Source organism: Trichosurus vulpecula, chromosome 1 (genome assembly GCF_011100635.1).
Source record: "Trichosurus vulpecula isolate mTriVul1 chromosome 1, mTriVul1.pri, whole genome shotgun sequence".
In the NCBI taxonomy this organism is placed as follows: Eukaryota; Metazoa; Chordata; class Mammalia; order Diprotodontia; family Phalangeridae; genus Trichosurus; species Trichosurus vulpecula.
Window position 1 is genome coordinate 5220994 of NC_050573.1, and position 15192 is coordinate 5236185.

At 42.3% G+C, this 15192-nt stretch overlaps 1 protein-coding gene across 1 annotated transcript; it reads left to right on the plus strand.

Annotated features, from left to right (window-relative positions):
• Window positions 1-1670: 1670 nt before the first annotated feature.
• LOC118833486 (zinc finger protein 3-like) lies at window positions 1671-4586 on the plus strand. The gene is made up of 3 exons (XM_036740844.1): window positions 1671-1719; window positions 1819-1945; window positions 3234-4586. The coding sequence occupies exon 3, from the start codon at window positions 3891-3893 to the stop codon at window positions 4515-4517; it is 627 nt and encodes a 208-aa protein (XP_036596739.1). The 5' UTR covers window positions 1671-1719; window positions 1819-1945; window positions 3234-3890; the 3' UTR covers window positions 4518-4586.
• Window positions 4587-15192: the final 10606 nt, after the last annotated feature.

Below are 15192 nucleotides of genomic sequence, written 5' to 3' on the forward strand. Positions count from 1 at the left end.
AACTCCCTCCCCAAATGTCCCAATCCAGTGGCCTGTTTTCAGGCGTCATCCTCTCTTCTCTGACAATTTCCTGACCCTGCTCCCTCTTAGTCCCCTCCTCCTACCTGTCTGACCACTCCTCCCTTCTCTGTCTCCTTTGCTGGGTCAGCATCCATGGCATGCCTCTGTCTGAGAGGCTTCTCCAAGGCTCTGGCCTGGACCGCCTCTCTTCTCTCTCCAGATTCTCTCACTTGGGGGTCTCATCCCATGCCATGAGCTCCATTCCTGAATCCACTTCACTGTTCCCTTTGTATGCTCCCTGTCTCTCTCAGCCCACATATGAAATCTCTTGCTCTACTTGAATGATTTCATTTTCTACACAATCTCTTGCCTGCACTTGTCCTGTGTCCAGTGACCCAGCCGTCGCTTAATGCAGGCCCTGGTCACCTCACACTGGACTCTTACCAGAGCCTGCTCTTTGGTCTCCCGGCCTCCAGCTTCTCCCCACACCAGTTCATCCTCTCCTCACCTGCCAAAGTCATTTTACTTTTTCTTTTTTAAATTAAAACTACCTCATTTAAGCTCTAGAGTCCTCACTCTCCAGACGGGTTTTTCCTGAGTTCCCTTCTCTGGGCATCTTCAGTACAACAGGTGTTTCAACTATGTCTCCTAATTTTTGTGTTTGAAGTTCACACTAAATTTCAAGCCAAGCACTTTCCGTTAATTCCTATCTTGAAAAGTTGTCCAGGGCACTGAAATCTGTATCAGCAAAAGCACATTTATGAACACTTTTTTGAAAATGCTGGTTAGGCAAAAATTCAAAAGGAGAGAGATGTTCAGGTAGCGTGACTAGCGAATCTAGCCTCATACTGAGGAGGAATTGTCTTAATGCCTACATAAAGGGCCAAGTTTCTTGACTCCATTCAAAGGCCTAACTGGAATTTCAGTGAGTGAAAAGGCCCTGTGTACTTTAAAACAAGAACCAGCTCTGCCTCCTCCAGGCGGCTTTTTCCAGGCCCCAGTCAGGACTGTTTTTGCTTTGTCTCTGCATCCCCAACATGTAACTCAGTACCTGGAATGTAGCCCTTAACAAAGACCTATTTCTTGGTTCTGCTGCCTTTGGGAGAAGACTTCTAAAGGGAAACCTGAGCTGTTGAGTAGGAAGCATCATGGTCTGGTGGAGATAGCTTTGGATGGGGTCTGGGTACAGGGATGGGAGCCATAGCTCTGATCCTATCTGTGAACATGAAAAATCCACAAAGCCTTTCGTAGCTTCCATTTGTTCATCTGTAAAGTAGGGATAAGGAATGCTGACCTTCCCAACATGGTTGGGAGGAAAGTTGTCTAGAGCTTGTTGTCAGTAGTCAAGTAAATGTCGTCTCCTGCTGTTAGACTTTGAGCTTTTTGGGGGCAGAAACCGTTTTTGTCCTTCTTTGTCTCCCCAGGACCATCTCCAGAAATCCTAATCTCTGTCTCGCCACTGGACCCAGATGACTCAGGAGAAGAAAGTGAGGCTGGTAACTTTGCACAATCTGCCCTCACTTAAATCCAGTTCACTTGCATGTCATGGCATCACCTTCCTGATGTCTTGGTCCTCTTCAAGAAGGAAGGACAAACAGCAACAACATTGACTTGACCATGACTATTCTTTTGTTACATTTTTCAGAATCTAGTACAGCCCAAGGTATGAAGTCAATGTTCCTAGAGATTTGACTTTGAACACTCTGAAAACTGAATATAGTAAGAGGCAGCCTTTCTCATTCTGGCCCCTTTCCCTCCCTTCCCACGTCCATCTGGGGTATGGTCCCTGGCTAAGCACAAATTTATTTGTTGTTTCAGGAATCAGTGACTTTCAAGGATGTGGCTGTGAACTTCACCTGGGAGGAGTGGGGCTACTTGGACACTTTCCAGAAGGAGATTTATTGGGAGGTGATGCTGGAGAACTACAGGAACCTGGTCAGCCTGGGTAAGGAGGCTCTTCTGGGATCTGCTCCTGAAGGATTGTTTACTTCATCCTGCTGGGGCTGGATCTAGTGTTCAGCAGTGATGCTTTGGCTTCTAAAGAAAACCAAGCATTTGTTCATCCCAGGGAGGCCAAGAGACAGAGTTCTTGTGCTCTCCCTGGTCCAAGCCAAAGGACTCTTGCTTTGTATGTCTGGAAACTGGCTGCTTCATTGTGTAATCCCAGCTCTCTGTTCCCTCAGGCTAGGGAAACTTTCTAAAGTCCCAGTGCAAGTACTTGAAGTCTGGAAAGTTCCCAGATACCTCAGTACTGAATTGACCAAATGAATTAGTTTTCTTTATCAACCCAGTTCCATCCTTTGTCTGATTCCTGTATCTTTCAAGGCAAACAAACCAGATTATCCTTCAGGTACTTTCAATTTGCTTCTCTGTGCCCCCAGACTCCCTGGACCTTCCTAGTTGTCCTTAGGGGCCTGTGAGGTGACCATAGCTGTCCATCACTTTGCCATTTCCCCTCACTAGGCCTTGCAGATTCCAACCTGGATGTGATCTCTCACCTGCAGTAAGGGGAAGCACATGAGTACATGACACCCCACTACTCAGCTGGTAATCCATCTGTGGGCCTTTTGAAAATGGGCACATTTGTGATCCTCTCAATGACTTTTTTGGTCATGAACTCTTCTCCCAGCCATAGATCTTAGAGATAATTTCTTCCCAGCTCCTTCCTTTTATTTGGATATTGTCAACTTTTATACCATAATCATTTGGCATGGATAGATAGAAATGATCAGATTTTGTGGTGCTTTCAGAATGCAGGAATGTTGTTCCACTGTGGGTGAAACTTTGAACTGGTTTTTATCTTTTTGGAAAGCAAAGTGGAATTCTGCAGTACAGGAGCTACACATAACTTCCCCTTCCTAGACCCAATGATCACATTCCCATGATTTTCCCAGGTATGAGATTCAGATGAAGAATTTTCCATGAAAGAAAAAAAATACTTCAAGCCACATTATTGATTTTGGTTTAGGGGAGCCAGCATCCTTCCATGTTTCCATTAACTGTGCATCATCTGTATCAATTTTGGTCCATTCGCCTAATATACTCTTATTGGGCTATATTAAAGGATAAACATGGTGAGTGCAAAGAAATTTCAAAGAGATAAGAATTGATTTCTATTGAAATGAAAACTATGTACATTGCTTATAAAAGCCAGAACATTGGGGAAATTGAAGCGTAGGCAAAAGCTTGTTCATCCATGGAAAAGTGGTATTTCCACTTTTTCTTTCTTTCAGATTGGAATGCCAGGCCTCAGACCAAGGAGTCCTCTCCTGAGATGGATATTTCAATGGAGAACTTATCCCAGCAAAATTCCTTGTGGGATGATCCATGCATCTCCAAGTTGAGGAAAACCTGGGAGTGTTGTGGCAGGCTGAAGAAAGAGCAGAGCAATAAGAGAAACATTCTAGAGAAGGAAAAGTAATACAAACAGAGCCTGCCAGTGGAGTCAGAGGCTCTGAATACAGTAGATACAGCCAAATCTCTAGCCCAGAGCCACAATGGGGAGTATCTATAGTTATGTATGTCCATAAAGGTGATAACCAGAGAAGGGGTTTCACCATAGAGTCAGACCAAAGACAATGTAATCAAATCTGTTCAAAAAAGAAATATTCTGAGGTTATCAAATATCAGAAAGCTTTCAGTTATGATTTTGACCCCTTCAAAAATAAGAAATACATGCTGAAGAGCAACCTTATGAAAGTAGGAATTCTTTCCTCCTGAATAATGAACTTATTCTACACCAGGGAACTGATCCAGGAAAAAAATGTTATGAATTGACTAAATGTGAGAAGATATTCTGTCAGAAGGCAGATCTTAATCACCACTCTAGTATTCAGAGTAAAAACAAATCTTATGAATGCAGTGAATGTGGAAAGGCCTTCAAGTATAAGATGAATCTTACACAACAGCACAGAATTCATACTGGAGAAAAACCTTTTGAATGCAGTGACTGTGGAAAGGCCTTCTACCAGAAGACAGATCTTATTCGTCATTGCAGGATTCATACTGCAGAAAAACCATTTAAATGCAATGATTGTGGGAAAGCCTTTCCCAGATGTACAACACCAACTCTACATCAAAAAACTCATACTGGAGAGAAACCCTATGAATGCAATGAATGTGGGAAAACATTACGATCAAGTTCTAATCTTACGCAGCACCAGAGTACTCATACAGGAATAAAACCTCATCAGTGCAGTGTATGTGGGAAGGCATGTTCTCAAAAGTCTGATCTTACTCATCATGGTAGTATTCATACTGGAGAGAAACCATATAAATGCAGTGAATGTGGAAAGATCTTTCGCCAGAAGTCAGATCTTATGCAACACTTCAGGATTCATACTGGAGAGAAACCTTTCAAATGTGGGAAAGCCTTTCCATGTATCACAACATTGACTCGACATAAGAGAACTCATACTGAAGAGAAACCCTATGAATGCAATGAATGTGAAAAGGCCTTCACACAGAATGCAGGTCTTTCATTCCATAGAAGAATTCATCCCAGAAAGAAGTCTTAGGAAAGTACAAAGACATTCCCACTAGATCAGAATATAGAATTCATGATGAACAAAAAGTAACATATTAATATAATCATTAAAGCAAAATTTTTCTCTGGAACAGACTCTGATAAATTTAGTTAATATTGGGAAGGTTTCATGGACATATAATGCATGTGGAAAGCTTTTCAGTTAATGATGGTGAACCATTTCTCCTTAGTACAGGGGTCATTGACTAGAGATGCAAATGAGGCACTTTTTTTTCATTTTGAATATTTTATTTTTTCCCAATTACATGTAAAGACAATTTAACATTTTTTTTTGCAAAATTGTGAGTTCCAAATTTTCTGCCTGCATAAGACAGTAAGCAATTTGATGTAGGTTATAAATGTGCAATCATTTAAAACATTTCCACATTAGTCATTTTGTAAAAGAAGAAATAGAACAAAAGGAAAACAAAAAAAAGTGAAAACAGTATGCATTGATCTGCATTCAGACTCCATAGTTCTTTCTCTGGATGTGGATAGTATTTTCCATCATGAGTCTTTTGGAATTGTATTGCATCATTTTATTGCTGAGAAGGGCTAAATTAATCATAGTTGATTATCACATGATGTAGCCGTTCCTGTATACAATGTTCTAGTTCTGCTCAATTCATTTTGCTTCAGTTTACTTAAGTCTTTTCCAGGTTTTTCTGAAATTTGCCTGTTCATCATTTCTTATAGCACAATAGTATTCCATTACATCCATATACCACAACATGTTCAACCATTTCTCAATTGATAAATGATCAAAGGATATGAACAGGTGGTTTTCAGATGAAGAAATCAAAGCCATCTAAAGTTGTGTGAAAAAATGCCCTAAATCACTATTGACTGGAGAGATGAGAGGAATGCAAGTTAAAATAACTCTGAAGTACTACCTCAAACCTGCCAGACTGGCTAATATGACAGGAAAGGAAAATGATAAATGTTGGAGAAGGTGTGGGAAAATTGGAACACCAATGCATTATCACCAGTGTAAACTGATCAGACCTTTCTGGAGAACAATTTGGAACTGTACCCAAAGGGCAATCAAACTTCATAGGCCTAGATCTAGCAGTACCACTGCTTGGTCTGTATCCCAAAGAGCGTAAAAAAGGGGAAAGGACCCACATGTACAAAAATATTTATAGCAGCTCTTTTTTGCGGTGACAAAGAATTGGAAATTGAGGGGATGCCCATTGGTTGGGTAAGGTGAAGCATATACTTTCACAAGTACCCAATGTGTTGACTTATTTTCCTCGACAATATTTAATTGTTACTCTTTATTGGGGAGGGGAGAGCCAGAAGTGAGTGGCAGAGATGTGTCTCAAAAGTAAAGGGACCATCAATAAACAAATACAGTAGCCCAAATACAGTGTGCCAGAGCACACAGCTTCTTGAATATCATGCTTCCAACATGAAAGATAGATATAGGAGAGACAGTAATATAGTAAGTGAGATTAGAATGGTTTAGTGGCTGCTTGAGTAGGTAAGAACGGTCTGAGCTCTCAAGGGCCTGTAGGGATTTGTGCTTAGCCTTAATGCATTGAACTTTTTTGTCAATGTCTTGAGATAATATGTGTAAAACACTCAATTTTAAAGTGCCATATACATGTAATCTTGTTAAAGACATAGTATGCTTATCAAATTTATTGATCAGGAAAAGGTCACTTGGTTTTCTCCTTTTCCCTAAACTCCTTTGAGGGAAGATTGGGATTATCAGAAGGTAACAGGTGGAGGGTATGTATTTGAAGCATAAGTGGGACGTGGGACATGTGCTAAAGGCCATTTGATCTTTATGAAACGCTCAGCTAGGTGTCATTATGCTCCCCATTTTACACTTAAGGAAACTAAAACTGACAGGTTAAGTGATTTGTTCACAGTAAATATCTGAGGCCAGATTTGAACTCGGATCTTCCTGACTCCAGGTCAAGACCTCTATCCAAAGCACCACCTAACTACCTCAGGTACAGCTCCACAGCTGACCTACTTGGACAAGTTTTCTGATGCCTCCTCTTTCCCTCAAATCTTCTTTGATTTATCTGTTTCTATATTATATATACCAGGACAATGAAGACTTTGTTGTTTGTTTTGTCTTGGTATACCCTGTGCCTTCCATGAATTAGATCATGAGACTTTATCCAGCATTTAGCACTACACTAAGTGCAGGAAGTAGAACAGCAAACCCACTCCCTGCCCTCAAGGATCATACAATGTAATAGGAGAGACAACCTGAAACTAGTTAGGTCCATAAAAGGTATGGAGCAGAGGTAAAGGTCATCTGAGTCACCAGCCCCTGAAAGACCAGGAAAGCCTTTCCACAGAAGGGAGGGTGGGATGTGTGACCTGAGGCTTCCAGGAAGATAGGAAAGAGGAAGCTGAAAGAGATCATGCCAAGGATGGATGACACCCAGTGAAGACACAGGTGGGCCATGGAATATTTTCAAGGAAAAAGTTGGCCATTCAGAGCTCAGTACTCTGTGTTATCAAAGACAATGTGGTGGGGGGCAGCTAGGTGGCGCAGTGAGTAGAGCACTGGCCCTGGAGTCAGGAGGACCTAAGTTCAAATCTAGCCTCAGACACTTGACACATATACCAGCTGTGTGACCTTAGACAAGTCACTTAGCCCCAATCGCTCTGCCAAAAAACAAAGACAACATGGCAGAGTGATTAGAGACATCAGATCAAGTTCCATCTCTGACTTGTTTGAACTTGGGAAACTCATTTCAGAACCCAGGGCTCCAGGCAACTTTCAGGGGATTAGTTTGCAGAGCAGGCAGTGATCTGCATTGGTAGACCAAGTTCTTCAGCACATTTCCTGCTCTGAGGAATTCACAGGTCTATTCAAAAAATACACATCGTGGATGTACTCATTTTGTACATTCAGATATGTGTACAGGATGTTGGTTAGTCAAGTATTTGTTAAGCCAAGCACTATGCTCAGTGCTGGGAATAAAAAGAAAATAAAAGTCTTTGGCTCCCTCAGAGGCATGACTTTCTTTTTACTCATGGGAGTTGGCACAATGCTTGGCACATTTTCCCCTTGGATCCATATGTTCTGTAGAATTCCTAAGTGCCCCCAAATCTTGTCTGAGGCAGGGATCCCCACTGCCTCCCAATATCTGGGTGCCTCTATGTCTTAGATGGAGGGTTGACTTGTCCCCAGTGGCCTGGTCTCTGCCAAGAGGCCCATGGATCTTGTCTCCCCAGGCTACTAACAGTCCTGTTTCAGTGAAGCATCTAAGTGACCTCACACCTGGAGATGCTTACAATACTAAGGCCTCTGTTGTGCTACAAAAGTTACAGATTAATGTTCTTATAGTGTCCCTGAAATTAGACCTAAATTGAGAATGGAAATGCCCTTAGTTTAGTACTGACAAGATCAAGAGAGAGGATGTCGAAGATGGTGGCTGGAAAGCAGAGACTTACTTAAGCTCTCCCCCAAATCCCTCCAAACACCTGTAAAAAATGGCTCTGAACAAATTGTAGAGCTGCAGAACCCATGAAATAACAGAGGGAAACAGGTCTCCAGCCCAGGAGAGCCTGGATGGTCACCGGGAAAGGTATATCGCATAGTGCTATAGTGGGAGCGGAGCGCAGCCCAGTGTGGGCCCCAACAGACCAGACCCAAAGTCAGCCAGCCAGAACAGGTCTTGGGGCCATGAATCAGTGAGATGTGGCAGTTACCAGACTTCTCAACCCACAAATACCAAAGAGAAGGTTAGTGGGAAACTGCAGGATTGAGTTCAGAGCTGTCCAGCCACCAGCCCTGGGGGTGCTGGAGGTGGTGCAGCAGTGGTGGTGGCAGCAGCAGGAAGCTCCTGAGGCTACTTCCAGAGCCCCAGCGTCAGCTGCTTCCTGAGTCCCTGGCTCACATGGTGGGAGGAATCTAACAGCAGATCAGAGCAGGAGTGCAAGGAGCGCTTTGTGGGCACAAAGGCAGATTCTCTTGTTGTGCCCTGCTTGGATCTGTACTGTGGTCCTGGTTGGAGGTTCTTGGGGGAGGAGCAGTGCTGCTGTGACAGAGCCTGGGGTGATGGTGGAGTAGAAGTAGCTCTGAAAACAGCAGTGCTTGGACCCTAAAGCTTGGGACAATGTACTCTCTACTCTACAAGCAGTCATATCCTGACATAAAGCTCAAGGGTCAAGTAGTTGGCTGGGAACATGAACAGGCAGCGAAAATGAACTCAGACTCAAATTCAAACTCTAGATTCCTTTTTTGGTGACAAAGAAAATCAAAACATACAGCCAGCAGAAGTCAACAAAGTCAGAGAGCCTACATCAAAAGCCCCCAAGAAAAATATGAATTGGTCTCAGGCCATGGAAGTGCTCAAAAAGGATGTGGAAAAGCAAGTTAGAGAAGTAGAGGAAAAATTGGGAAGAGAAATGAGAGTGATGCACGAAAACCATGAAAAACAAGTCAATGACTTGCTAAAGGAGTCCCAAAAAAATACTGAAGAAAATAACACCTTAAAGAATAGACTAACTCAAATGGCAAAAGAGCTCCAAAAAGCCAATGAGGAAAAGAATGCCTTGAAAGGCAGAATTAGCCAAATGCAAAAGGAGGTCCAAAAGACCACTGAAGAAAATACCACCTTAAAAATTAGATTGGAGCAAGTGAAAGCTAGTGACTTTATGAGAAATCAAGATATTTTAAAACAGTACCAAAGGAATGAAAAAATGGAAGATAATGTGAAATATCTCACTGGAAAAACCACTGACCTGGAGAATAGATCCAGGAGAGATAATTTTAAAATCATTGGACTACCTGAAAGCCATGATCAAAAAAAGGAGCCTAGACATCATCTTTCAAGAAATTATCAAGGAAAACTGCCCTGATATTCTAGAACCAGAGGGTAAAAGAGAAATTGAAAGAATCCACAGATCACCTCTTGAAAAAGATCCCAAAAAGAAAACTCCTAGGAATATTGTAGCCAAATTCCAGAGTTTCCAGGTCAAGGAGAAAATACAGCAAGCAGCCAGAAAGAAACAATTTGAATATTGTGGAAACACAATCAGAATAACATAAGATCTAGCAGCTTCTACATTAAGGGATAGAAGGGCTTGGAATATGATATTCCAGAGGTCAAAGGAGCTAGGATTAAAACCAAGAATCACCTACCCAGCAAAACTGAGTATAATGTTCCAAGGCAAAATATGGATTTTAAATAAAATAGAGGACTTTCAAGCTTTCTCAATGGAAAGACCAGAGCTGAATAGAAAATCTGATTTTCAAATACAAGAATCAAGAGAAGTATGAAAAGGTAAACCAGAAAGAGAATTCATAAGGGACTTACTAAAGTTGAACTGTTATGTTTACATTCTTACATGAAAAGATAATGTGTGTAATTCATAAGACCTTTCTCAGTATCAGGGGAGTTGAAGAGAATATAAATAGAGGGAACAGGATGAATTGAATATGAAGGGATGATATCTAAAAAAATGAAATAAATTTAAGGGGTGAGAGCAATATATTGAGAGGGAGAAAGGGAGAGTTAGAATGGGGTAAATTATCTCACATAAAAGTGGCAAGAAAAAGCAGTTCTGTTGGAAGGGAAGAGGGGGCAGGTGAAAGGGAATGAGTGAATCTTGCTCTCATTTGATTCAACTTAAGGAGGGAATAACATACACATTCAATTGGGCATCTTACTCCACATGTTAGTAAGGGGAAGGGGATAAAAAAGGGGTGGATGATAGAAGGGAGGGCAGATAGGGGAAGGAGGTAATCAAAAGCAAACACTTTTGAAAAGGGACAGGGTCAAGGGAGGAAAGTGAATAAAGGGGGACAGGATAGGATGGAAGGAAATACAGTTAGTCTTTCACATCATGAGCATTGTGGAAGTGTTTTACATAATGATACATGTGTGATGTATGTTGAATTGCTTGCCCTCCTAGGGAGGGTGGGTGGGAAAGGAAGAGGGGAGAGAATTTGGAATTCAAAGTTTTAAAAGCAGATGCTTAAAGAAAAAAAAAGTTGTTTTTTGCATGCAGCTGGGAAACATGATATATAGGGAATGGGGCATAGAAATCTATCCTGCCCTACAAGAAAGTAAGGGGAAAGGGGATGGGGGGGGGAGTGGGGTGAAAGAAGGGAGGGCTGAGTGGGGAACGAGGCAATCAGAATATATGCCATCTTGGAATGGGGGGAGAGTAGAAATGGGGAGAAAATGTGTAACTCAAAATCCTGTGGAAATCAATGTTGAAAACTAAAATATTAAATACAAATGACAAATTTTTCAAAAAAAAAAGAGGATGTCTTTTATACAATTATTTTCTGTTTGTCCTGTACATGGCTTGTTTTGTACATATTTGTTCCCATGTCTCTCCTATTAGATTGTAAGCTCCTTGGGGACAGATTCTGTATTTTGCCTCTTTGTATCCCTCCAATGCCCAGGGATACAGTGCCTGGCACATAGTAGATATTTAATAAATGTTTGTTGATATTGATCCCAAGAATAATAATAACAAAAGGATTTGTTCTGTAAAATTTACTCAGTCAAAAGGCTGCACCCAAGGACCTAGAGGGCCACATGTGGCCTAAGACCACAGGTTCCCCACCCTTGGTCTATTAAACACCATTGTTTGCTGCAAGAGTGCATCCATGCAATTTTATTACATTTAGGTAAATGAAAGACAATGTTGTTAATGAGAAGGTGATGAGATGCACAAGCAGTAAATGACTGTTGCTGTTGCTGTTTCTGACTCCATTCCTCCCAAGGACTTCCTGCCATGTCTGGTAGGCTGAGCCTACTCTAGCATTAAAGTCTCCTGGAATTATAAGCTTGTCTTCTTTTGGCACATTGATGATAAAGGTCTCCACATCTTCATAAAATTTTTCTTTGACTTCATCAGGGTTCATCGTGGTGGGGGCATAGGCACTGATGATGGTAGTGTGATGTTTTCCTGCAAGTGGCAATCACATTGTCATGAACCTGTCAATCATTCCTTTTGGTAGGCATATAAGCTTATTTTCTAGGTTAGTTTTGACTGCAAAACCTACACCACCTTCACAGTGCTCCTCTTCACTGTGGCCACTCCAGAAAAAGACTTATCCAGCTCCAATTTTGGTAAGCTAGCCATCATTTGCCAGCCTTGTTTCACTCAGGGCTATTTGGATGCAATACCTGCTGAGTTCTTTAACAAGAGCTGTTTGTCTTTCATTTCTACTGTATTTTTGTGTTGTCTGTAGACCTGAGCACATTCCATTTACTGATGATGGTGACTATAATCATCTTTGCAAGTTTTTATACATTTTTTTGTGTTTTGACCTCGCGGGGAATCCCATCCTGCCATGGTAAGCAGGCCCTTGTTGGGTAAGCAGACAGTTTTGAGGGCACCTTTTCTAGCCCCTTCCTCGCACCAGGAGGTGAGCAATGAGGCCCTTAAAAAAGTTGTTCAGACATGCAGGGGCCTGCCGAATCCCACTGCTGCTTCCAATGAGACGATGACCCTATGGCCTGGGCTGGCTGTGTGCAGGACTGTGTCCAAAGCTCCCAGTGGATCTGCACTTGCTGCTTCATCATTTGCCTGTCACCACACAACTTTGAGATAGGTAAAACTGGTAAAATTATATGGGTGAGGCAGAGTTGTGGCTAAGTCATCAGCCTCACTCTCATTCCCAGAATTATCAAAGTCCAGAGGCAATACAAAGTCAAGAGGACTGGTGATGTCCCAGGATGCAGTGGATGACCTTGGTGTCTTTGATGTATAACCAAGCTCTTAGCACTCCACCGTGCCTGCATAAGTCAGCTGCATGGTCATTGGAAGAAATCATTCTTACCCACCCATTCTACCAGGAGAAGTCTTCCCATGTTTGGGGTACTCTCTCTCTCTCTTTCTCTCTCTCTCTCTCTCTCTCTCTCTCTCTCTCTCACACACACACACACACGCATACATACACACTAACTTACTGAAGGGTTTGAGACCCCTCAGTTACCCCCAATTTGGTTTAACCCATCTGCTAAGTTGGTTTACCAGGGTGTGGTTGCTGAACATGCTACAGCTTCTTGGAGCCACAAGTGAGAGTTGGGTGAATTAGGTTAACACCAAAGCTGGAAAGTAGCCCTGAAAAGGACTCATCACTCCTCACACAGGAGGTACTAGTCTGTCCTGAACACACCCTATACCCCACACCAAAGATATGGCTCATGTTCTTAATAATCACCTTACTAGTATGCAGCAGCAATTGGCCTCACCTTCCTTTGAACACATCAAGCACAACTTGGACACAAATATCCACTGCCATTTGAGACCAGAAGAAAATCTATTTCTAACTAATTCAAGTGTCCTTTCTTGCCCTAAATGTCCGAAACCATAATGTAGTGCTTTGGAAGATGGCGGCTGGTAAGCACGGACTAGAGTGAGCTCCGTACCCAAGTCCCTCCAAAAACCTATAAAAATGGCTCTGAACCAATTCTAGAACGGCAGAACCCACAGAACAGCAGAGGGAAGCAGGGCTCCAGCCCAGGACAGCCCGGATGGTCTCTGGGTGAGCTCTATTCCACACGGAGCTGGGAGCTGGGAGCTGGGAGCTGGGAACGGAGTGGAGCAGAGCCCAGCCTGAGCGGCGTGGACGATCCAGAGCAGAAGTCGGCCGGAGGGGGCCCTAGCGCCCTGAATATGTGAGCTGCGGCAGTTACCAGACCCCTCGACCCACAAACACCAAAGACTGCGGAGAAGGTTAGTGGGAAAAGCTGCAGGAGTGGAAGGAGTTCGCGGTTCGGCTTCCAGCCCCGGGGGCAGTGGAGGTGGGGCAGCTACAGCTGTTGTTACTTCCGGCTCCAGGCCCACCTGGTGGGAGGAATTAAGTGGCGGATCACAGCAGGGGTGCACAGCCTGCCGAAGATCTGAGCCCAGTCTGGACTGGGGGTCCTTGGGGAAGGAGGAGTGCGGCTCTGACAGAGCTGGCACCTCCCCCCCAAACGTAGAACATAGAACTCTGTAATCTACAAGCAGTCATACCCCACTGAAAAACTCAAGGGTCAAGTTAGTTGGTTGGGAATATGGCCAGGCAGGGAAAACGCGCCCAGATTCAGTCTCAGACTTTGGATTCTTTCTTTGGTGACAAAGAAGACCAAAACATACAGCCTAAAGAAGACAACAAAGTCATAGAGCCTACAACCAAAGCCTCCAGAAAAACATGAACTGGCCCCAGACCATAGAAGAACTCAAAAAGGATTTGGAAAAGCAAGTTAGAGAAGTAGAGGAAAAATTGGGAAGAGAAATAAGAAGGATGCGAGAAAACCATGAAAAACAAGTCAATGACTTGCTAAAGGAGACCCAAAAAAATACTGAAAAATACACTGAAGAAAACAACACCTTAAAAAATAGACTAACTCAAATGGCAAAAGAGCTCCAAAAAGCCAATGAGGAGAAGAATTCCTTGAAAGGCAGAATTAGCCAAATGGAAAAGGAGGTCCAAAAGACCACTGAAGAAAATACTACTTTAAAAATTAGATTGGAGCAAGTGGAAGCTAGTGACTTTATGAGAAATCAGGATATTATAAAACAGAACCAAAGGAATGAAAAAATGGAAGACAATGTGAAATATCTCCTTGGAAAAACCACTGACCTGGAAAATAGATCCAGGAGAGATAATTTAAAAATTATTGGACTACCTGAAAGCCATGATCAAAAAAAGAGCCTAGATACCATCTTTCAGGAAATTATCAAGGAGAACTGCCCTGATATTCTAGAGCCACAGGGCAAAATAGAAATTGAAAGAATCCATCGATCGCTTCCGCAAATAGATCCCAAAAAGAAATCTCCTAGGAATATTGTTGCCAAATTCCAGAGCTCCCAGATCAAGGAGAAAATACTGCAAGCAGCCAGAAAGAAACAATTTGAGTATTGTGGAAACCCAATCAGAATAACCCAAGATCTGGCAGCTTCTACATTAAGAGATCGAAGGGCTTGGAATGCGATATTCCGGAGGTCAATGGAGCTAGGATTAAAACCTAGAATCACCTACCCAGCAAAACTGAGTATCATGTTCCAAGGCAAAATATGGATTTTCAATAAAATAGAGGACTTTCAAGCTTTCTCAGTGAAAAGACCAGAACTGAATAGAAAATTTGACTTTCAAACACAAGAATCAAGAGAAGCATGAAAAGGTAATCAAGAAACGGAAATTGCAAGGGACTTACTAAAGTTGAACTGTTTTGTTTACATTCCTACATGGAAAGATGATGAGTATGATTCATGAGACCTCAGTATTAGGGTAGTTGAAGGGAATATGCATATATATATATGCATATATATATATGTTTAAGTATATATATAAGTGAATGTGTATGTATGTATGTATCTATGTGTATATGTATGTATGTGTATGTATGTGTATATATATATATATATGTAAAAGAGAGAGAGCAGACACAGGGTGAGTTGAGGATGAAGGGAAGATATCTAAAAGAAATAAAATGAAATTAAGGGATGAGAGAGTAACGTACTGAGAGAGGGAGATAGGGAGAGATAGAATGGGGTGGATTATCTCGCATAAAGGTGGCAAGAGGAAGCAGTTCTATGGGAGGAGGGGAGAGGGCAGGTGAGGGGGGAATGAGGGAACCTTGCTCTCATCAGATTTGGCCTGAGGGGGAATACCATACACACTCAGTTGGGTATCTTACCCCACAGGAAAGAAGAGGGAGGAAGATAAAAAAAAAAATAAAAGG